We start from the raw sequence: 24,514 nt of genomic DNA, 5'->3' as shown, positions 1-24,514 counted from the left end.
CTCTGACGCGAATCCCGAGTGCAGGAAGCTCTGTCCTCATCACCTTCTCCTCTCCATGCGTGGCGTGTGAGCAGGCGATGCAGAATGCTGTTTTTTCAAACCCTGCTTTGGGCTCACGGGCTGAACTTTCACCAGTCCTGGAGGCAGGGTGGCAGGTGACTTCGATGGCACAAGAGCCGAGCAGGGGAAAAGTCAAGCCTTTATCCCGCAGCGAGCAGTTTAATTGGGGAAGAAGGCAGCCCCATCTGCTCGGGCTCTGCCCGTGCCTGTAAGATCGCATTAGCCCAGATCTGCGCTCACCCGATCTGACACGGGTGCGTGGGAATGACTGCAGAAGAGCCATGTGACCCCAAAAGAGCACTTTTCTTTTCTCATGCCATTATATCCTCAGGCAATACATGCCTGTGCAGCCTTGTGCTGCTGCAACCAATTTCAACATGAAAGGCTGTAACAGTGTGTACTTAGGCACGTGTGTTTGCTTGCAGAGTGTGAAGTTATTCATTTAAGCAGGGGTAAATGGAAGGTGGATAAGATTCCTCTTATTCATCTTCAGTGAATAACATTGGAGGAACTTCTTGCCAACCAAGCACAGATCGGGGGCAACCATATCCATTAGACATAGGCTCAGACGTGGAGCACTTCTAAAATTCTTTTTAAAAAGTCATCATGCTTCCTCAACAGATAAAAATGCACCCTTAGTCGATTTGAAATGTGAGGTTATTTTTCAGTTTTCTGTCTTTTTTTTCTCACTTAGCAGGTTCCAGATTGATGTAATATCACAAAAAATATTCTGAATTTGTCACTGGTGTCTGGTTTTGCCAGTGGTTATGATGTAAATGTTATTTCTCCTATTACTTTCCCACAACTTCCTTCAGTTTTTGAAATTAAATGAGATCTCAGCTTCTATAATTGCAGAAGACGTCCTCCTGTCTCTAGGGAAGAAGGGACCAGATAATAATAAAAACAAAAAATACCATCTCGGTGTTGTTAGCTCAGTTTCAGTATTGGTCTAACTACATTAGTTACGGATAGATGAGAACTAAGTTTGGAAAGGAAGAGTATGATTTTTGGGTAATGAGTAGTATAAATATCACAGCCATAGAAGCTGGGTTACAGGAACCAAGATGGTATTCCTATCTCATATTTTCTCTCATCAGCAGAATATTTGAAGAGGGGAATTTTTTTTCCTTCTTCTTTCCATATGAACCGTGTAGAACAAAATTTTACATTGATTTTTTTTTTTCCACTGGTTAATAATTCCTGTCTTCCCTTGCTGTTGATATGAGTAGTGGGGCACGTAGGTGTCTGCTCAGCCACATTCTTTGTGTTGTTTCACATGCTCCCTCGTGTTTACCTAGCTTTTATGGCTACATCCTCTCTGTCTCTTTGGCAGCAAGGCTTCCTGGGGCACAGACTATCTCAGTTCCCCAGCTGCAGCACGGGGAGGCTGTGAGGGATGCCGAGTTCCTCCTGTGGCCGTAGAAAAAATACACAAACTGCTCATTGCTCTTCTTCCTCACATCACATGGCTGCATTTTCTTTTCAGCCACCTACTACTGGGATAGCTCAATGTCAGCAGTTGTTTCCTTAATACACGTTTTGTTTTTAAGAGCTAAAAAACAATAGGATCTTCAGAGGCTTCAAGGACCAGAAGAGATCTATGCATCTTTCTATTAGGACACATAATTTCAGGCAAACAATAACGCGCTCCATAGTTTACCCAGGAACAAAGCTCTCATTAAAGCTGTTTTTGTTTGGTGTCCACAATGCTGCTTGGCTTGACAGCTCCTTTGGGATGATGGACTCTTCTGTTAGAGTACAAAAAGGCTGTTCAGCATCTGCCAGTTTTAGAGGCTGGGATTGAGAGGATCTTCCGCTGAGGATTTACTGCTGGGCTTCTTCCATATTTTGCTGCAAGGAAATGCAATTCCCCGAATATTGCAGACTCTTCCCTGAAAGTCAAGGGGACAACTTCTGCCTAATTTCACAGTGATAATAGGTGATGGGGAATGTTGGAAAGAAATGGGCTGAAAAGGAAGAAAACGCGAGTGAGACCTGAAGGCAGGGGGAAACAGCTAAGAAGTTCTCAGTGGCTGTGCACAGAGCCCTCCCTCTTGCCACAAGGAGCTCAGGGGTCTCCAAATTACAAGAGCTAGGCTTAAAAGGGCTCTGAAGTGTGAGCACCTGGAGGACAGCAGCAGCTGGGAGCAAGGTGGAGAGAGACATCTCCAAGGATGAAAGAGGACTAAACCTCATGTATTGCCACTCTTGAGAGGGATGGGGTGAAGGAGTTAGAGAAGAATTGGCCAGTTTATGCACAGTAGGCCACTGTGAATGTTAACAGGAGGTGAGAAGCTGCGTGTACCCTGGCTGTAGCTAACTGGAGATGAGAGTAGCACGTTTTGCCCTCCTAGCTTTCCAGGAGCAAAATCTGGCAAGCCTTTGACACCCGTTGCTCTGAATGAGGTGGAGCGGCTGATGCTTGTGGGGTCTGAATGAACCAGAAGAGCGCTGACCCACTCTAATCAGGGAAATGATGTTCCAAATTGGGCACAAGGAGCTCTCGCTCTGTGTCCCTGGATGCCCTGCACAGCTGGTGGGAAGCTGTGTGATCCTCCTGCAGATTCAGCGCAGTTCTGCCTCGTTCTTGAGACCAGATCGTTGGGAAGCCCAAACGGCAGCGGGTTGCTAGGCTTCAGGCTCACGCTGCTGCATTAATGAGTTGAGAAGCAGTTCTCCAGCAGAAGGGGTTTAAAGGAGAGAGATACTTTGCAAAACACTGGTGTAAGTAGTGTCGTGAAACTCCCTCCCGCTAACATCCAGGTCAGGATGCTGGGCACTTTCAGCAGCTTGAAACACCGTGTGTGTGTTGCATAGCAAAGTTTGATACAGATTTTTTTTTTTTTTTCCTGAATGAGAACTGAAACAAACAAAAAGACCATTCAGTGTTGTGGGTTTGTTTTTGTTTTTGTTTGTTTGTCTCGGTTTGTTTTTGTAAAAACATTCTTTGGGGTGGAAAAAATTGGGGCCCATTATGGTAAAAGTTTGTTCCAAGCAGGGGTTTTCATACTAACCTTGTATCAAATGAACCTGATATGAGATGTTATATAATAAAATAATAAGTCTAAAATACCAGGATGAAAAGTCATATTGAAATGGCAAAGTATTCCATTCGCTCCATGTGAATTGTTTTCTGACGTGAAAACACCTACCTTTTGCCTGAGTTGACATTTCTCAGAGCAAGCTTTGTTTTTATGAAATGATGTGGCCTACAAGAAAAAAAAAAGTCAATCAGCATCATTTTACTGCATATTTATTTACTTTCTGTGAATAAATCTGTCATAAATTCAACACTCATACATTGATCCGATGAACTGTCAATGAAACTTAGTTAAGATTTACTATAAGGCTGCTAGAACTGATTTCCTATCCTATTTTTACCAAAAGAAGTGAAAAGTAGAAAATGTGCACGTACTGTGTACACAGACCATTTATTGAATTACTAGGAAGGTCTCATTTTTTTCATCCAACTTGCCTGAGAAGAGTTTAGGGTTTTCAGACACACAAAAGAGAATGTAGACAAAACTAGCAGACAGAAAAGTTGCTGTGTGTGCAGAAAACAACACTTCAGACATCTCTGGAGATACACCGAGTCCCAGTGCTAATATGCTGTCCATGTTTTCACTTCTCTCAGTCTGAAATCAAATAAATACTAACTTCACCCTGAACAAGCAACTACCGTAAAAAAATCGCAGCTCCTATATCTAATTATTTAGTAGCTATCAAATAAAAAGCCAGAACCTCCAGTGTCTGTCCTCATAAACACAGTTGTTAACAGCAGTTTAACCTTCACACTGCATTGTGTATCATTTATTTCATCCCCTTCTGTGCAGCTCTGCGTTTCCACCTGTCACTAAGAGACAGTCCAGCTCAGCAGTATATTTCCAGAGCAAGCCTCATCTCAGGCACGCTGCTTTTATCTGTAGCAGATCAGTACCCTGAGTTCTTTAGTCAATATTCATTTTAAGCTTTTAGCTGAGAATATGTTTTTCTTTCCTAGTGTTGAGCTAGTGTCTACTTAAACTAGCCAAAAGGACAAAGCTTGTCCATAAATCTAATTTGTTTTCGAAGCCGTTCCAAATAAAATAAAAAAATGACATGTAGAACTTGTACTGCCAAGTAGGAGGAAAAAAAATGTTTGTCAAAACAATTGTATTTTTACGAAGCCACAAGAGCACGCCCTCAGTTCATGCGATACTGCTTTGCCAAAAAAAGTCCCAGCTCTTCTTGAGAGGCAAACCGTGAAGGAGCAGCTGACCAGACTTGTGAGTAGGTTGGTTTTTGTGAATAGACAGATCCTGTTTTTCATCCTCTTACTTGTACCACACAGACACACAATTTCTGAGAAGGAGAACAGGTATTTCTTCTGCTTTCTGTACGTCTCCCCTGGCTGACGTGGAGACGTAAATGAGTGGCTTTCCCACTTTGCTACCTTACTCTGCCTTTTCTCTCCTTTCCACTTTGTAACACTGAATGTCTTCTCATGGTTTTCACCTCGGTATAAAAATTGTACTAAAGCAATGGAGCTAGCAGTTTCTGAAAGTAGATTCCTCTCAGAAGTGTCAGGAAATAACAGTGTGTTTGGATACTGTAGTGTATTGGAGGGTGTAAGGGCAGGTAGCAGCAGGCCCTTTCTCTCCTCAGTAAATCCACGCTGGCTGGAACCAAAGAATTTTGTATCAGGACTAAATCCAGATCTTGTTTAGTTCCTTTCAACTGTGTACCACGTTTCCATTCTGCAATGCTGAGCTGTCTCCAGTAAAGTGCTGTCCTTCCCAAAATAAGTTCTGCATGTTGACTTTAGGTCAGCAACAAAACAAGGTGACCCTTTTGTTGGGTTTTGCACCAGTCTCACATCTAATAAGTCTCCTTATTTTACCTCAACAGATCCCTGTCGGTAATGAGATTGAAGGGATGAATATCCTGGGCCTCGTGCTGTTTGCTCTGGTTTTAGGAGTGGCGCTGAAGAAGCTTGGCCGGGAAGGAGAAGATCTCATTCGCTTCTTTAATTCGTTCAATGAGGCAACTATGGTCTTGGTCACCTGGATTATGTGGTAAGTGTGTGACTGCAGGTACATCTGCACTAGATCGTTATGCTTAGCCAGGAATCCCACCATTTATCCATCTCTCCAGCTTTTTCACACCAGATCTTTCACCACAGCAAGAGTCAATGTCATGATGTTACTCTGTAGCGTATTTTCTTCTTGTCTTTGACCTGTTGTGCATAGCTAAGGTATCAGATAGATAGCTGCTTAAAAGTCCTCTCCAGAACACCGTTTCAATTAGAGGAAGGACAACACTCTATTTCAAAACAACATAAGTCCATGGCTAGCTGCCATCATGTGCCTAAAGGCAATGGTTTTGAATGAATAAATGAGATGTCAGCAAGTGTGGAAGATGGCCGTGTAAAAGCCAGGGTTGTTTGTTCTTGGAGTGCACCTGCAAATGTGCAAAATGCGGTGCCAAAATCATACTTGTAGCTTCATGCCTCGGTTTTTCTGATGGTCAGGTGGTTTCTTGTACTGACCTGAAAGATACCCAAGGAGATCAGAAGATAGCCCCACTCGCTGCTGTGTGGTTTGAGAGGAGCCTTGCTGAGTGCAGGAATACAGAGCCCCGTGTGTCCACTTGGATCACAGGGTGACAGAACCTACGTCCCTTTCCATAGAACAGGGGAATGGTCTCCATCCTACTGAAACAGTAGTGCTGGCTATCGAGTGTCCATTATTTTTATCGGCAGACAATAGTGGATCTTGAAATCTCTGTTCATATTCTAAGATTTTGTTCATTTTCCTGGGTGAGGCAGGAAGCAGTGTAACTAGCAGAGAGTTTGTTACTTGTTTGTGCTTCTCCAAGGATGCTTCTCGCTATCCCATGCCAAAGAATAGGTGTTTCCTAAGGTTTGATTGTTTGTCTCCTGCCTCTTAATGAGCAAATCCATTACTTCACTCAATTCCCTGAAGTCCAGACACAATTATGTTGTGGATGTTGCTCTGACAGATCTCACAAAGCTTTTGGCACCCAGTAAAAGCCTGTATGTTAGGAACAAGGGTACACTGAACTTTCTCACTAGGAGATAAATCAATAGGTTTAGGCCACCTAAGCTCTGGAGCAGCCTCCTGACCAGGTTTTGTCTGTCAGGCAGTGTGAATCTAGGCCTCAGAGCAGTAGCGTGGTTGTTTTTGTACAGCTGGGAGTTCCTCCTGTGAAACCAATGGTACTTATAATACCTCACATGCAAAAATAAAAATATTCATAAGCACAGCTAGCTAACAAATTAGCAGTAAGGCATTTCTCACTCCTTTTCTAAAGTAATGCTGGAAAAGCTATAAGGTTACCTCAGCAAAGGTGTGTTTTCTCCCCTCTTTCTGCATTTTTTGATTCCTACTATTTTTCTCCCTCTAAGAAGCAGAAAGGTTTTAAGAAAAGACCTGAATTTACACAGGCAGATCTCTCTGTTAGTTGCTGTCCTAAGGGATTGAAAAATTTGAAGTTTGAAAGCAGCTTAAGTCTTTTGCTCCGGAGTGTAATTCCTTGGACACTGAATACTGATAAAAGGCAGTTCTTGTATTCAGCTGATTACTGTGCTAACACTTCAAGCTAATCAGATGATATGTAATCCTTTACTCTGGGATTATTGGGACCACAGCTGACTCTTAACATTGTAGTGCACCACAGTCCTTACTTCTCTTTCCTTCCTTAAGGCTCTTGTGTCATCCTGGTATTTATCCAAAATCTGTCGAGCTGCATGTGCTTCCAGAGGACACTGTGGAATGAGTCAAATCATGTTACCAAGAGAAAAGGCTCTTTTACAGTCCCATTCATCAGCCTTCCTTGTATTTAGCAGCACTTTAGTCTCAACTTCCAGCTCCTTCCTCTCCAGCCTTCTTCAAAGGGAGGGATCCAGTCTCAGGTCCAAGTCCAGTGTCTGTGTTTGCAGAGCTCGTGCAGCACTGGGGCTCAGGTAGACCTGGCTGGTCTGGCAGAGGCTAGGTGGGAAGGTTCAACACCCCCCTCCAGAGATTTGGCCAGTAGAGGCCAGAGAAAAGATGCTCACATTGACCTGGGACGTAAGGAGGTGCAGAACAGAGGAGCTGCACAACTGCTGAGGGAGAAGCAGAGGCTGATCTCGGCAGCCTTAAGGCTTGCACATGTTTCCAAACCTTTTGAAGTCTGTCCCAACTCCACTGATCAGCCTCGCTGAATGCGGGCACTGGGTTGCAGGGAAGAGTGGGATAAAAACTTTCTTTATTCCTGAGATGTGCACACATATCTTTTGCAGTCATGTGTGTCTGGGGCAGCATTTCGAAGAGCTGCGTGACCTTTTAGTCTTTATTTAATCTCAGATGCAGGAATAGGTAGAGATGCTCAGCCCCAGGCTTGCCAAATACAGCTTGGGAGGAAATGAGGCTGGGCCTGAAGTGATTTCAAAAGTTCGCTCGGTAGCTGTTGTGCTGCAGATGTGAGAGCAGTTCTGTCTTTCCAGGGCTGTTCTCAGCTGCACTGTTACGGGCAGAGGTGTGGCTGTGGCCCACATGTGGCCCTTCCCCTGGAACAGTTCCAAGCCTTTCTGACAAAGGAAACTTCAAACAAACGCTGACGTCCGACGACATTTCTAGATAGGAGAGGTGGGAATGTACCTACGTGGCTGCTGGCTTGAGGGAGGCTCTGGAAGCCTGGTCGTTTGACTTAGCCTTTCTTTGGTAGGCAAATAGCAGAGTTAATTGCTTGCTTTGGCAAGTGCCTCAGCAGCTTTTAGCTGAGCTCTGCAGTATGGGTCACTGGTATGGGCATAACTGCTTCTTTCCTACACTGAACGTGTTGGCACCCAGTGTGTCCACCATCTTAATGAACTTTAAATTCACCTCACTCTTCCAGTTCTTTCTCCACTCCATTGACATGATACTGCTCCTTTCTGAACACCTACCTTCCCTTCAGTAGTGACCTTAGCTCTGGGTCTGTGCCTGCCTTCCTCCCTGATGCACTAAAACGTCACATTGATGTCTTCAGCCTCAGCCAGCATTTCTACTTCTTGCTAGGCTTTCTTTCTGCATTTTCCTGGATATTTCTCTGAGCGTCTAAGTGAACAGAGCTTTTCCAGTTTGACTGTTTGCCTTCCACCAAGAAAATGTGTAAGAGAAGCCTTCCAAATTTGAGTAACCTGAGCATGTGGTGGGGTATGGTGCTTCTCTTCAGTAGGAGCAGCATATTCTTAGAAGAACGTTATCTCTAGAGGGGAAAACGGCATGTTTTTCAAGGTGTTTTATTTTTACTGTACTTAATGGCAGGCCATATTTCTTCACACAGGTATGTCCCTATTGGCATTATGTTCCTTGTTGGGAGCAAGATTGTGGAAATGGAAGATATTGTGCTCCTGGTGACCAGCCTGGGAAAATACATCTTCGCCTCTATTCTGGGCCACTTCATCCATGGAGGAATCATTCTGCCGCTCATTTATTTTGCATCCACACGTCAAAACCCATACCGTTTTCTCTTAGGACTTATCACGCCGTTTGCCACTGCCTTTGCCACTTGCTCTAGGTGGGTTTCCGTGCGTCTTCTGGGACTATAGACCAATTGTGTTAGTGGCTGCAAGCTGGTTATATCCTAACACCAAATTGTGTTGAGTTTGGGGTGAAAATACTGCTCCTGAGATTGCAAAAAGAGGCTACTGAGCACAGGGAGTCACACTGTTGTCAGCAGCCCATTGCACAGGAAATACTGATAATTAGCTGTTGAAAACAATTCCTCAAGATACTGGGAATGTAACATTATGCTGAGTTGGAAATTCTGGGGGGAAAAGGTGAAAGTATTTGCCTTAAAAAGATCTTGCCAGCTGTCCTTTCAATTTTAGGTAAAGTGAGCATCAGTAGTGAGGGACTTTGTCCCGCGATGTTTAGTTATCCAAGTTCAGCAGGATCTAGAACAACTGTAGACTGATTTTGCAGGGGTAAAGCAGATTTATTAGCTAGAGTAAAGTGACTTAGCGTTCTTGACTTCAAAGCTCTGGCCTGAACAGCTTTTATTTGTCGTAACCAAAGTTTGCCAATTTATTGAGCATGTCATTTACATTTTTCCCAAGGGGCAAGCTCCTGATCAAAGATCATAACTAAATAAAACCACTTCGGGTCATCTCCAAAAGGAGTAGATGCATGACTGTCACAGGAGCTCAGTTAAACACAAAGTAGGAGAGAGTTTATGAATGAAACCTTAGAGTTTATAATGCAAGAAGTAAGTCCAGCAGTGTTTTTTGATGTTTTGTTTCATTTGAGAAAGTAATAGTACAGCAGGTTTTGAGCCCTTATCATTCCACTGCACTATTACGCCTCATACTGAGTCAGGTCATGAGTTCTTGCGTCTTGGAGGTTGAGTCCTTACCAACTATTTCTGGATGGAAGCAGATTATTAAATATTGTAGCTCAAGACCAACAAGGAGGGACATTGCTGTCATGACAGAGAGGGACTACAAAATGGCACCATCTTCTGTTCTGCAGTGTGTTAGAAACATGATAGTCATGAGACAGCGACTTCCCATTCAGTGCACCCCGATGCTTTGTGTTTGATTTTTTTTTTCCCTTTTCTATGTTTCTAGCTCAGCCACTCTCCCGTCAATGATTAAGTGTATCGAGGAAAACAATGGAGTCGACCACAGGATCAGCAGGTTTATCCTTCCTATCGGTGCAACTGTGAACATGGATGGAGCTGCTATTTTTCAGTGCATGGCAGCCGTGTTCATTGCTCAGCTGAACAATGTTGATCTCAACGCTGGGCAAATCTTCACTATTCTGTAAGTCGCTTGCTATTGTAACCACATCCTTCTGGCCCCCAGACACATTAAAGCCTGTGGTCTCCCTGTTAATAGCTAGCAGTTTGCATTCCACATCTCTGACTTCAAGCTAGCAAACTGCTATGAAACATAATTATAGGGTCATTAAAGAACAGAATCTTTCAAGCTTTAGAAGATTGGCTAGAATCTCTATTTAATAAAAGGTGGGACCTGGGAGGAGTAACTGAATTATGAAACAGACTTTGAGCTGTTTAAAGCTGTTCCTTGCATCAAATTTGTCTCCTTCTTTAAGGATCAACTCTAACTCCATTTGCTGTTAAGCTGAATAACTGTGGCATGCTGCTCTAAGCAGAAAGCTACCCCATATTTACCCTCTGAATATCCTAGAAAATCCTCCAGCCAGCTTCTCAGTTCCTTTTGTATCAATTTCATACTGAAGACTCTGTTCTTGTTTACTTCTGCCCTTCGTAACATCACATCACTGGTTTCCCAGGTCAGATAATAATCATCCCCCTCCTGATACGCTTTTCCTCATTATCTACTCCGCCACTTCAGTCCTGCCTCCTTGTCTGGGACTCTCTCCTCTCCATGCCTAGAACAGCCTCCCAGGTCCCATATCCTGTGAAGTGTCATTCTCTTCAATTCCCTCCCCCAAATCCCTGAAGTGAGTATCCTAGGAGCTCTAGCCCCTCACTGTGCCAAGAATCCGTAAGCTGTATCCACCAGATACCTCTTAGGACCTTGCGTTTTTTACCCTTCCTGGCTAGGTTTTATTTCCTTCCTTACTGCATTTCTCAGTATATTGTTTGTCTATTTAAGGCAGGGCTGGGGCATTATTTTCTTTGCAGATGGCAAAATTAGCCTTTCAGGTGTTAACACAGGCCTGAGGACTACGCAGTAATAGCCTGAGGAAAATACAGCTGTAGACATCTGCAAACAAAAAGGTGCAGGATCCATGTCCATTAGCACATGCACTGCTTTCAGGTCTGTTTGGATGCAAGCAAAACACAGAGCAGGGGTAGTGCCATTAGCATGTGTTTATGAACAGCATACTCAGACTTTTGAGATGAAGTCTTAAAGCACTTTAGTCCTGCACAGCACTCAGGCTGGGTTTTGAAGTCTTGGTCAGAGCTAATTCGCTTCGGCATTGCCCTACCTCGACGGTGCTGCTCCCTGTTGTGGAGCAAGCTTCCTCTGTACCCTTTTCAGTGCATGGCACAGTTTACCTTTTTGTATTTTGGGCCAGAAGATAAAATGTTTTCAGCATCTTTGAACCAATACATGACTTGGAAACGGATGTAATAGTAAGGCAGTGGGAAATAGCTCAGGTTTTGTTTTTCCCCCAAAAAAAGGCAATGATAGTGTTAAAAACAGAACCATTACCTTGGTAGCTGCTGCAGATGCCTGCTGAGCAACTGTACTCTATCCCCATTACAACGCATCAACAAGCAGGAAGGGGTTTGCCTGGGAAGCAAACGATCTGCGTGTCCTTGCTGTAGACTTTGTTTACAATTGCTGCAGCGGGGAAATGTGTGCTGTAATGCTAACCAGAAACACCAATTGGTTTGCAGCGTGACAGCAACTGCGTCCAGCGTGGGTGCAGCCGGGGTTCCAGCCGGAGGAGTCCTCACCATCGCTATTATCTTGGAGGCCATTGGACTTCCGACCAACGATCTGTCTTTGATATTAGCAGTGGACTGGATTGTGTAAGTACTTCGGGCCACATGTGTGTGCTGTTGCATGACACGTAGCGTTTTCAGCTGGAAATACAGCTCAGGGTAGTCGAAGTAGCGCAGTATAAAATAAAACTCGACAAGATGTGGCTGTTTACAGGACAGGGAACTCATGACAGGTGATGAAGAATGGTGGAAAAGGCAGTCCCTTCTCAGTTAGAGCAGTTAGAATGCTACAATCCCTCTTCTGCTTTTTTACTGAGCCCTTAATGAAACATATTTCGTCCTGGTTTCAGTTCCCCCGAGAAGAATTGTTAAAAGTTTGTTCAAGCAGGTATTGACACTGCTGGGAATTAGTTGGGCACTGGAAGGGGAGGAGGAAAAAGGAAATTGAATCTGAACAGTGGTGGAAAGCTTTCTCAGCCATATGTGTGCAGCAGTCTTCATCAGAAGCTGTTGCCAGCTATTGTTTGAACTATAAAAGGAAGACTGATCAAAACACCAACACAGGCATCACAGAGAGCTGCCGTCCGTTGGCAGGGCAGGCACACAGAGGCCTTGCAGCATTCATCACAACTGTGGGCAGTGTCACAGCTGGAACATGCTGCTGGGAATCACAAGTTTACCACACGGTATTATCACCCTTCCCTTCCATCTTCTGTGAAAGACCTAAGAGGTCAGACCTTTGCTCAGCTCCTTCTCTCCTTTCCAAGAGCTGTTTCCCTCCTTGAAACATGAGAGATGATCTCCTTGCCCAGCTCTGTTGGGAAGAGCTTATCTCACCACTCATGTAGTTATGTCCTCATTAAAGCCTTAATTTATATTTTGTCCCACCTAAATTAGATTAAGCCTAGAAAATTTGCTTTAAGTACTGGGGACCCAGCCACGAGCCACATGATAAAAGTAAATGCCACATGCAGATGTTTTCTTATTGCTTAAATGAGCTCTTGGAAAAGGGTTTCCCTGCTTTTCTTCTCAAACAAGCCCGTCTGTCTGCAGTCATTAGAGATACTAGAAAATCAAGAGTTCTTAGAATACTAGAGAAAATCAAACTGCAAGGGCTTCTCTGAGCACCTATGATTTACAGCATGCCTGCACTTTAAATACTAGTGCAATAAGCTCAACGTGATAATTTAAAAGCATGAACTGCTCTCAAGCCAGCTGGTTGAAGTCGGGTCATGCTGAACCACTGGCCAGTAAAGGTAAAGCAATCTGGATCCCACTGGGATTTTTTCCACTTGACAGGTCTGGGGGCACTTCTTGGTTTAGATGTACATAGTCTTTCCCCACTGCAGTTTGGAAACAGCAGCCTCTCTATACAGATGGCCTGCTTCCACGGAAGATGTGGAAATTTGGATATCTGAGGACAGTCTTGAGTTGCCAAGGCTGAGGAAGAAGACAGCTGTATTGCCTTCTTCCTTTCACACACCAACACACATCTATGGAGCTCGATCTTGCTCCAGCATTTTTGTTAGGGCTAATGAACTCCTTCTTGCTGTCACCACCTGGGGACCAGCCACCTCCAAAGGACAGGAGAGGCAGGCAAAGCACTGGCTGGCCCTTCGTGTCTTATCTCCCGAGGGATTACAGTGGTAGCTGTGCTTTCCACAAGCTGTACTCGGAACTGCCTGGAGGCACGAGCGTAAAACTCGCTGTTCCTTTCTCACTGGGCTACCCTTAGCCTGTGTCACGCTGGCTGCTTTTGTTTCAAAATACGTAGTATCCCTCTGTGGTCAGCACTGTTGTTCCAGCTGAGGAATTCAGCCTTGTGGTAAGAAAAGCAGGGAGGAGGGACGGAAGAGCCGTGGATCTCGTTTTAATGCCAGCTGTTTAATTACCAAAGAAGACCACAGTTACAAGTTAAGCACATGCTGAAGTAATGCTGCAGAATTACTAACGGAAATCTCAAAAGGCACTGGAGAAATTGTTTTTTTTTTGAGTCATAAACATCTTCTGTTTGACCCTGAGACACAGTGGTTTTGTGCTGTAGGACTGAAGATTAGGACAGGTGCTGCTAGCAAGAAACCTAGAGAACCCAGTCATTCTGCCTGCCTTTGGAAGGACACCTTATGTACATGTTTGGGCTAAGATGTCTTTCTATGGTTAAAAACAAAGTTGGGTGCTCTGAATCACTTTCTGAATAAGCCTAAATCAAGTTCCTGCTCTGAACTTGCACTGGAAACCTGCTGGCCCAGGGAAGGGCGGAAAAAGAAAGACATCTGAGAAACAGCAGCAGCATTGCTGCAACCTGCTGAGAGACCAGAACTAGTTGACAGTAACAGTTGGGCCTGCCTTGAACCCTCTCCTGTGCACGTTTTTAGTTCTGAAATGGTGATAATATTTCTGTGGAAAATACCTACGGTAACAACATCTCCCATCTCTAGCTCCTTTAATGTCAGTGGATCTGGGGAGATGAATTTGGCTCTCCTTACGGTGTTGTAACTCTTAAACTAAAAGGCCACTGCTTTGTTTTCTTGTTTTTAATCTTAACCAGGGACCGAACCACCACAGTTGTGAACGTGGAAGGGGACGCCCTAGGAGCAGGTATCCTCAATTACCTGAATGAAAAAGACAAGAAAGAAAAAGAGCAGGAGCTAAAAGAAGTCAGCGTAGAAGCAGTTGCTAACAGCAAGTCTGAAGAGGAGACGTCGCCTTTGGTAACCCACAAAAACCAAGTCTCCAACGCAACCAGTACAGCAGACCCTGAATCCAAGGAATCAGTATTGTGAACTAGAGGCCGTTTGTTAACACGTGTCCTAGAAGTGGACCGGGGACTTGTTAACGCACCTAGACGTTTGCAGTGCTAACAAGGGCTGGGTGGCTCTTGAAAGTTTTCAGTTCCAGTCTGTTTTGAAATTTGCTGACCACGGGAAGGGGAGGGAGGTGGGTTGGGGAGAGAAGGGGCAACGAGAAAGAACACTGGCTTTATAATAGTGTTCTGATAATTCCCACGTGTACATGTATATATGTGTTGCATGGACACACACATATACATGTAGGGGAAAGCAATGCCATTTGAGACCTGTTTTTACAGGAGATCTGTTAGTAAAGGCCCTAATGAGTTGGAGGTGGGGAATTAGGCAAATCCCAATAAGTGCTTATTGTAGGGAGAAATTAGTAAGCTTATTGTGCTGCTGTTCAAATGGAGATGCAGTTTAGAAACTCCAGAGTGGGTGAGAATGTTGCTTTAATTTAGTTTCTTGCCTGGAAACACTTACTGTCAATTACACACGGAATATGAAGCAACATTTTTCTCCCACTCCGCTTCCTCTCCTGTTCTCCAGTCACTTGAAAATGTCAAATAGAACCTGGAAAGTAGCTTTTTCTTTTTTTTTTTTAAAAAAAGTGTCATATCTGAATTAATCACAAGGGTCCAAACCTTGTTCCATTCCCCCACTGCTAAGCAGCTCATAGCAGCTTTCTTGCCTTTTGGTGAGTAATTCCCACATTTTGGAACCAAACGAAGGATATCTTAGAGCAGATCAGGAACTGGTTTTCTCCCCCCCTCTTAGCAAGCTGTTGAGAAAAAAGTCCAGAGGAAGCACAAATTTTGTTAAAGTAATCCCTCTGGGGCTTGAAAAATGTGGAGTCCATTCCAGCATAAATATGTCTAAAAGAGGCTTGCCTGTGACATCAAGAAAGCAAGAAGTCAGTTCCCTTCATGAAAACACACATGCACCTTTGCTAGCACTCCACGTCCTGCTCATGTTTGTTTAATGGGTCAGTCCAAACAAATTAAGCCATATCCCTTTTCCGGCAAAATTGAACAGGGGAGAAAAAAATCTGAACACATGTGGGAACTGACGACAGGCAGGTCTGATTGTTGGCTTGAAAGGGGAAGAAAGGAGGTGAGTTTCTAACCTCAGTGATCTCTGGAGCAGTTGCATACCTGTTCCTGCTAGGAATTTGGTCCTGCTACAAATGTTCAGTGATCTCTGAGTGTTAGGACAGTTGTATACCTGATCCTGCCAGGAATTTGGTCCTGTTACAAACGTTCAGTGATCTTTGAGCATTAGAACAGTTGTATACCCGATCCTGCTAGGAGTTCGGTCCTGCTACAAATGTACTTCCAGCAGCAGCTTACATTTACTTCTGGGTGGTGCTGGGCTGGGGTAATGCTTAATGGCAGATGGTAAACTTTGCTTGAAGCTGATCCAGATGCTTCTGGATTCTGACTCCACCTTTTTTCCTTTACCACAAACTTCCTGATTTTGCACCCCAAACCTGATCAAAGTCCGGCAAACATTGCAAAGGTCCTGTTGATTTCTCTTGGCATTTTGGACAGCAAGTAGTTACAAAATGATGGCTGTGCATACGCCAAGATTTGCCTGGACTTGTGACACTTTCCTTTGGCTGCTTTAGCGAGATGAGTGCATGTGGTCAGTCCTCCACACTGTTAACTCAGTAATATATATTTACACTTAGCTTTGATGTACAATAATGATAAGTCTCCCCTTTTCTTTCTCCTCTCTTGCTTCAGAGGAAGCTATCTTGGAAAGATACCCAGTTGCTGATGTTTATGTTCACGGCACTAGGAAGAGGCAGCTCCAATTTTAGAGCAGCAGCAGCCTTCATTTGCAAAGCACCTTTCCTGGTAAAGGGACACAATGAATTTTGCAAAAAGACGCTCAGAATGAGATGTGGCCACCTCTGAGGGACAACACAGTGAGTGCGTCACGACTGGCTGTTTAACCGTGTGCTGCAGCACTATGCAAACAAAGTAAGAAAGGATTAGTCAGCCCACTGTGAAACTACAGGTGAAGTTTCTTTTTAACCAGCTTATTTATAGCCATGTCTGCAAAATCTGATCAATCCTTGGCTCAATTTAAAAATGGAAGAAGACAAACACAATTCTCTAGGGACATCCTTTGGCCAATATTTATTATTTCATTTTCAGCAGATCAAGACCTGCTGAAACTTTGCATTTCCTCCCATTAGAATCATCCAAACTCCTTTTAACTCAGGAAACTAAAAGCATGCTTTGTAGCTGACAATGAAAGTCAACAAATAAGAAGTGTTTTGAAAAAATGTTTGAGGTTTGAAAAAATGGTTGTCTGTTACAATCCCCCCCCCTTTTTTTTTTAACAAGTCTAAATGTTTCATGGAAAAATGTGAATGCACCAGAACTGCAAATATTTTGATCCTGAAACAGTATATGGATGCTTCAGGAGAACTGGAAATCAAAACTGTTCCCTGCAGGCTGGGTTCTGTAGATGCATTTTTATCTCCCATCAGACATTTAGCTCCTTTGATGCTCTCCCTCACCATGACACATTCAGCTCAGCTGAAGACATGAGACCAGGCAGCACCCAAACAGTAAGTCCTGTAAAGCATCACAGCAACATTTGAGAATAGGAAGTTGCTCAGTTCTGATTTTTCACCCCAGAGCTAATGTTGCCAACAGATGAAAGTACTTTAGGGGTGAGTGAAGGCTGGGCTTCCTCACAGACAACACCTAGCCACTGCTTTACTGATTTTCCTTCCCTGTGGTGCTGCTTGATTGTACCCTGTTCCTCTAAGCAGCATGATGTAGGCTGTGGGGCATTCTTTCTGGCAGTAGATCCCAGAAAATGGTTAAATTAATGCCAATTATCTCAGAGTTGTCTTAATCTTTTCCACTAGCAATGCACAAGCTAAATGTGTTTGCTGAAGAATGCCTCTCTGAGTCCCCATTAACAGATTGCCATGTTTTGCATCAAGGCGAATGTCTAGTCCTGTGTAAAGCTTGTTAGAGCAGTCAGCTTTATGAGGCCAAATCATTCCTATAGCTGGAATTTAACAAAGGAAATACTCCTCCTCCTGGAAGCAGGTGCCATAGGGTTTATATGAACCATTGAGTATTTAGGACCCGTCTTTTATCTTGCCAGAAATTTGTAATCTTGCAGAAGTCCTACTTTAGATTTAGAAAGCTGCCAGTTCTTTTGTTGTTCGCACACAGCAAGAGGGATCCCAGAGTTTTCTGTGGAAGCGTGAATGCTGGGTAATGACTGCTTTTCCAAATATCTTCTTGGTCTTTTTTGTTATTATCCGTGTCAGAAATTATATTTCTTATTTTTCTGTGATGTTACCATTCCTTGTGATGGCCCTGTCATATCTCCTAGGGCTCTCTGCTTGGCTTCAGATTATTTTTACCTAAGGTACAAATGTAAAAGATCTGTTATTGCACTCTCTTGGACTGTAAAAAAAAATAATTGACACATTCCAACAGCTGCCCTTGTAACAGTGTGAGTCCTGACTGAGATGGAAGACTTCACCACTTGCTTTAAGTGGTCAGGGTCTTCAGGTAAGGTCTCTGGGAGAAAAATGGAAGGGCTGTTGGAGGACGTGCATTTTTCTGTGCTCTTTAGATGCAGTCCTCAACCCGCAACGCTAAGCCATGAGCTTCCTACTTCAGGTCCCCATGCGGCCTCATACCACGGGGCTGTGAGCTGGCTAAGAAGGTGCTCAGCAGCAGTGCAGGTGCAGCTGGTGGCACCTGCTCTGCTCTTACCCAGGCACTCCACAAATCTGTCCCAAGTATGGTACTTCAGTGTCTTTTGAGCGGATGTATGAATTCTCCCAACTTGACTGTAAAAGTGAATCCCTTAGTGAGTTGCTTTTTATTTCAAAAGGAAATAAATTCCATCTAGATAATGCTGGTTTTCTTGCTTGGTTTTAGTCTTTTGGAAAGTACAAATCCTTCTCATCCCTTCTGGTGTTTTCTTTAAGGTATTCATAACTGGGAGCTGCCATTGCCTTTCCTGCCACAATTTGTTTTCATTTCATTTTTAGGTTTCTGATGGCTTTGTGTCTTGGGTCCAACAGTGAATTCCTACTGGTATTTTTCCTTTTTAAGAGCTGTTTCTCAAGGGGAGCTCCGGTCACATCCTTTCAATTCAAGAGGAGTACTGGAGGCATCTCCTTGTATATACGTCATTTATTACCATGATGGAAGCTTTCATGCTGCGTTGTTGAAATGGGACTGTAAAATAATAATAAATTCTAGTATTACTGGTCAGAAAAGGGAAGATGCACATACATAGCAGCCCTGTGATCAGAAAAGCCTCTTCATCTTAGGAAAGCAGGCTGATAAATGGCTGATGCCCAACCCTCTAGTGCCATGATTGGTTTTTAGGAACAGGAATACAGGAATATGGAAGAGAAGTCTGCAAGTCTTTGGCATACCCAATGCTTTTTTCACTCTGGCCCTGTTCTTTCCCTTTTACCTTCGCTTTTTCAGTAAAGTGCCTTTGACTGGCTTGGACCATCTTTTATTTCTTCTCTGGGACAGAATTTCCACTCCATGCTTTATCAGTCACTGCTTCATCTCACTTCATTTTCTGAAATGCCCTAAGCTTTTCTGTGTGTGATGGGTGTAGTTTTCAGCTGGTCCTTGGGAACGTCTTTTGCATTCTGCCTTGCTCCTGCCCTTACCTCAGCAAGGATTTGTGAGGCTTAGTTACTCTTTAAGAGTTGCTCAGAGTGCTGAACAGCATCTGTCTTACCCTGGGAAAGGTTCTGTGCTATGATACGGCTGCCTGACAAGCAGTAGTGAGCATTGAAGGGTGCCAGCACTTGGCTGCTGTTAGAATATTTTCAGTAAACACCCATTATCACCAGGAATTGAGCTTTAGCTGAGTCCCTGCTAGCATGTTGGTAGTTGCACTGCAAGATTCAGTAATTCTAAAGGGCAGTGCCAGAGTTAAACATGATCCAGTGCTAACCATTCTTAGATTACTTCTCTTGTGTGTGCTTTAATATTTTACAGTAGAAATAATGAAAGCTGAGACTATTCGTTGTTGAAAGGAGAGCTTCCTCTTTCAGCTCTGCATATGTTGGAGGTTGCCTCCTTTTGGGCTTGCCTAAGGTACAAAGCCATTGCTTCTTTCTGCACGGATCTGTAGTGTTGGTCAACAATTTGGGCTGAATTTTCACTCCCATCTTCTGCTAGCACCACACATTTTTTCAGTCCCTAGAAAACGTCCTTCTGGTGGAAGTCATTTTTTCCCTGACCCTTCCACAGGTCATGAGCAATGTGCTTGAGGTAGGAAGTCAAGGGGTCAAAAGACAAGCTCTCACCAAAGAAAAATGTCACATGTCACATTTTCAGGAATTTGTACTGGGCCATGGCAGCTTACAGTCACTTCCAGACGTGCTTGTAATGACTGATCCTGTGACTGATGGAACAGCACAGAATTAGGCAGGTCACACAGATTCTCTGCCTGTGCTTCCTTTTGTGTAAATTAGCTTTACAGATACTTACCAGTCTCTCACAGGCAATAATGTGGAGGATAGTGTAAAGCACCATTAAGATACAGAGCACTAAATCTTGGATAATAATAAATTTATCCAAAATCAGAAAGGAATCAAATAATTAAAGTATGCATCATGAAGTCAGAGTTGCATTGTGCTAAAATGTGAATGACTGCCTGACAGGAGATCCATTTGCTGGGCTAACTCATGGGAAGCGTGGGAGCTGAAGTCAGATCAAGTTGCTCTGCTTTGTCTTCCTTCTTCCATCTCCATCCAGGATGCCACAAAAGCCCATGTTTAGGTAAAACAACAGGCCTCTCCATGGATTCAACACCTAAATTAAGAGCCTTGTCAACTTAGTTTTTGTCTAGCTTCAGTGGTAGAGCTTTTCAGCTAACAAGACAAGTCATCTCAGTGGCAGTATGGGAGAAAAGGTGGAGAAAAAGAAGATCTTGAGGATTGGAGGCAGAGCATCACAAAGGATAGGGCAGTTAAAAGTTCAAAGAAGCTATGGCACTGAAGGAAGCATCTTTTCCTTGGCATTTTGATATGGTTGGCAACAGAAAGACTGCAGGCATTTGTTCAGCATGTATTAGAGACGATGCACATCCCTGCCCCCTGACTGGCAAGGCTTTGCAAGGGGAGGCAGAGGCCGAGTGCTGATATTTCTGAAGCACACTGTCACTGAGCAACAGCTAAGCATACAGCAGAGCAGCATGGGGCTCTGATAAGCTGCTCCTGGCTGCTCGCCGTGACCACAGAGAAATGACAGTACAGCTCTGGATCAGGGATTGACCCACATTCCTCCTCGCACAGTAGCTGAGACAAATTCTCTTCAGATAAATGCGTGGTAGCCATTATTCTCTGAGGACAAAGACGAGCTTGTTGTTATCTACATGAGCGTATTGATGAAAGCCGTGTTCACTTGCTGCTCCTGTTTCAGGGAGGAAGGAAATGGTTAGGGCAAATGGTCTTAAACATTTTCTAAACATTAGGCAATGCATCGAGACAGTTACCCCTGAATACTTGCACAAAAAGTGATCAAGAGCTTTATAGGACTCCCATAGCTTTCTCTCTTTGCATCTGAAGCACCATCTTAGCAAGTTAATTTCACAGCTCCAGCAGTGAGTATGCGCAGCAAAAAGGAAAAGGATGATTCCTTGAATCACGTGAAGAATCATCAGGTGGGCTAGGAGCAGACCTCGAATCCCGAAGGGCTGTTGGTAGCTAACAAACTTCACCCCCCTAAAGAAGTTAACATCTGAGGGTTTATAAATACATTTGAGTATTGATATCGTGATCACTCATCTTTTAGGGAGGATGAAAGACAAGAAATGTAGAAGTACATGTAGAAGTACTGTGATTCTGTGAAGTAGGAGGGTTATCTTCTCTCTAGGGTGGATTCTTTAATATAGGAAGGGAAAGTTTTTTCATTCAAGAGTTCACAGCATGGTCCTTAAGGGCCTGATTCTATCTCAGTGTCAGCAGACATATCATCCTCATCACCTGTGAAATCTCATTTGGATTTAACCACTGATCTTAGCGGCAGCAGGAGGTGATGGCTCTGAACATTTCAGCAGGCCAGCTGCTCTGACTCAGCGTCCCACCCGAGAGACTTTTATACTTGTATTCGCCAAGGCTGCAAGTTCCCACAAGGCCACAGATGCTGTTTGCAAGGCAAGCAGGCATACCAACAAGAACCAGCACGAGGAAATGAATTTTGAGCCAACCCTGTTGTAATGCAAAGCTAACGGTGTGGTTTAAAGCCACAGAGACCGAGAAATTCAGTATTAGATGCTCCTTAAGGTGGCTTTCACTTGGTCCTTCTGATAACAACACTGAGAAAAACAATCAGCTTCTTTGCAGACATGTATTTAGTAACCGAGGTTAAACTGTGTATGGCGTGTTGGTACAACTTGATTTCTGTTACACGTTGCACAAAGAAATTGAGAAGGGAAATCTTTTCTTAAGGAAACTGTTTGCACATGGCCTGAAACCCCTGCTGTACATTCCCATAGAAGAAAAAAAAAAAAAGTGCTTAACCATAAAAATACCCCAAGTATTAACTGGTACGGATGGCAGCTTTATAAGAACCCAAAGGAATGCCACAAAATACACGAGCCAGGGCCTTTGCTAGCGTGCATTAATGTAATTTCATGAGCTTTCAGTGGCCTATGGACTTCTGATGGGGATGATACCTCCCCAGCAGCAAAGGGGTTTGAGTTGGTCCTCTTAAGAAGATAATGTTCTTGAAAGTGCCTGATAAAGGAACATTTTTAATACTTGCTGGCTACAGCTAGAGGCATTTTATGTGCTCACAGTACTCTCATGAATTTGTGCCTCACAGAAGAAAAATGTGTTTTCTAGATGGTCAGTGTTGATGCAGAATCAAGGCTTCCTGATATTCGGATCAGTTTTCCTTCTCTGTGTCCCTCTTGCAGGGTCTGCTGCAGTCTTTAAAATCTGCTGAGACCCTAGCAGGACCAGGCTTCTATAGTACATGGATTAAACTTAAAGATATTCTAGCTCCACGTGAGGTCATAGACAATCTCACATCCTGTTATTGAGGGGACAAAGACAGAGATTCAACTTCAGAGGAGGAGCTGGACCGAAAAAAAAACAAACAACCCTATGTGAAGGCAATACCTTAGTGACATTTTGCACTTAATAACTCAAAAACTTGTGACCAACCTAGCCCTTACTGCCTCCTTGATCTGCCCCACAATGCATGTTCTGTTGACCTTGCTTCCCTGAGCACCAACATAGAGGTAATGTTTGCCATTCCTGAATATTCCAGTCTTTGAAGAATGTAGTCTTATTTAGGCTTAAATCCGTTGCTATCCTGGCTGCACTTCTGTAAGGTCATGCACAAAGCGTGTGCTGTGCAGGATGGAGACTGTGAGTAGCAGTACAAATAACCGTGTGTACCTCTGCTAAGGGGAGATGTGCCTCGTTTTTGGAATTGCTTCTTCTTTGTGGTAAACTGAGACTGACTCACTCACACTTAGGGAGGAGGAAGGTTTGGATTAGCCCTCTAGATTCAGGGACAGCAGGACCACCACTAAGACACGAGGTGTCTCCTTCTGCCGCAGAGGTACGCGATCTGCCTTACTACCCTTAAAGGTGCCTTGTTTGGGTTTTTATTGAAACTATGCACCAAAGGCAAGAGACTCCGTTGTCCCTGCAGACAGGAGGGAGAACAAGATGTCCTGATGTGAGACGAAAGCCTGGTCTGTAAGACAGGGAAAGTGGGTTTCTTTTATCCTCTAAGTTTTCTGTCAGCAGTCCTGCCTCTGATGTGCATATGTATGTGCTTTTATTTCTACATGAACACAAACCGCTCTAATTAGAAGGGAGGATCCTTGTATTTTTATATGCTAAGCCATTTGATTAATTACTTTAATAAAGTGACACACGGATGAACTCTGAAATTCACTGCCATCTGCTCCAGTACAATCCAAATTGACAGATACAAAGGTACCTGCCTTCAGATAAAACCTCGTGCTGAATGCACGTAGAGCAACCACTCCATTGAATGAGTTCGTGTGCCATGTGGGTGTGTTGACGCTTGTGAACTTCTCTAACTGTTCCTGTTCTAAAGCAGTGGGTTTGATCCACGTGACTCTGTATCAGCCTTTTTATTATCTACCGAGAACAGATGGATATGCAAAAAGGACCATATTGCTGTGTCTGGGGGGGTGTGACCCTGGGGTAGATATTACAGATGTTTACTGTGTAGGGCTCTCCTCGGTGTTAAAATTCTCCCTGCCTGCCTGGGGAGAAGACAGTCCTGTGGTTCAGGTTGAGATGGTTTGCTGCATTAGAAGGGTGACACAATAGGATGCTCTCTCTTTTTCCCTTCTGTCATGGAAATGTATATTTGTTCTCTCTTTGTGTAGCTTCTCAATCTGAAATAAAAATCACCCCAAATAGAATTCATGTTTTGGTCTTTGTTTGGAGAAGACCTGGCTTTTTAGCTGGATCAACGTTTGCCCTAGGTGGCCAGGCCTTTTACTGGACTGGGATTTCGGGCTCCGTGCTGATACCATAACCCGAGCAAACTCTGATTCCACTGGAAATGCCCCTGAATGAAAATCGTGTACCTTGGTGTTTGGGTCCACTTTGCAAGATCATGACCTTCACTGGCATGCCGATGTCACTGGTTAACTGCCTACCAGTCCATTTACCTCCTTCCCCTGCAGCTCGTGGTGACCTGGTGCTAGGTAACATTTCTTCAAGCCCTAGGCACAGATACTCAGCTCTAAAGGGTCTTCAGGAGAGCTGGGACTAGTACACAGTTTTTAGAGACGTGCATTATAGTGGGGTACAGGGGCTGACAGACCTGTGGCCTGTTGTGCCAAATGATCAGACTTCATTCCCTGGAGGAGTACTGACGAGTGGGAGAAATCATGTAGCAAATCCTTTGGGATAGATTGGTATGTTTGGGGTAATTTTGCATTTGGTCCCCATACTCAGTCTGATCAGTCTGATGGTTTCAGAACTGAGGCCTGGGTTTGGAAACAAGTGGTTTTGTTACAACATTTCCATTAAAAGCTTGTATGTAGGGTAGATTTTATCCTGAGATGCAGAATATCACAAATCCTGATAAGAATCTACTATCTAAGTGTATTTTTGCTAGCTTCAAGCATTAAATTCAGGTCCTGGAACTAAAAAAGAAGGGTGCGAATTCATAAGAATTACAAGCTCCAGAAGAAAGAAGTGTAATTTGAAGGACCTGTGCGTGTGTGATTTACAAATTGTA

General features: G+C 43.8%; 1 protein-coding gene across 2 annotated transcripts in view; it reads left to right on the top strand.

Moving 5' to 3' along the window:
* Window positions 1-23,687, top strand: part of SLC1A4 (solute carrier family 1 member 4) — a 33,935-nt gene extending 10,248 nt beyond the window's left edge. For both annotated transcript variants that reach the window (XM_032183638.1, XM_032183639.1), the window contains exons 4-8: window positions 4,948-5,114; window positions 8,368-8,601; window positions 9,653-9,847; window positions 11,419-11,553; window positions 14,015-23,687. In XM_032183638.1, coding sequence (XP_032039529.1) covers window positions 4,948-5,114; window positions 8,368-8,601; window positions 9,653-9,847; window positions 11,419-11,553; window positions 14,015-14,249 — 966 coding nt within the window. In that variant the 3' untranslated portion in view covers window positions 14,250-23,687. The remainder of the gene's footprint in view (window positions 1-4,947; window positions 5,115-8,367; window positions 8,602-9,652; window positions 9,848-11,418; window positions 11,554-14,014) is intronic.
* The last annotated feature ends 827 nt before the right edge of the window (window positions 23,688-24,514 follow it).

This window comes from Aythya fuligula, chromosome 3, assembly GCF_009819795.1.
Source record: "Aythya fuligula isolate bAytFul2 chromosome 3, bAytFul2.pri, whole genome shotgun sequence".
Lineage (NCBI taxonomy): Eukaryota > Metazoa > Chordata > Aves > Anseriformes > Anatidae > Aythya > Aythya fuligula.
This window is presented reverse-complemented; position numbering and strand designations above follow the sequence as displayed.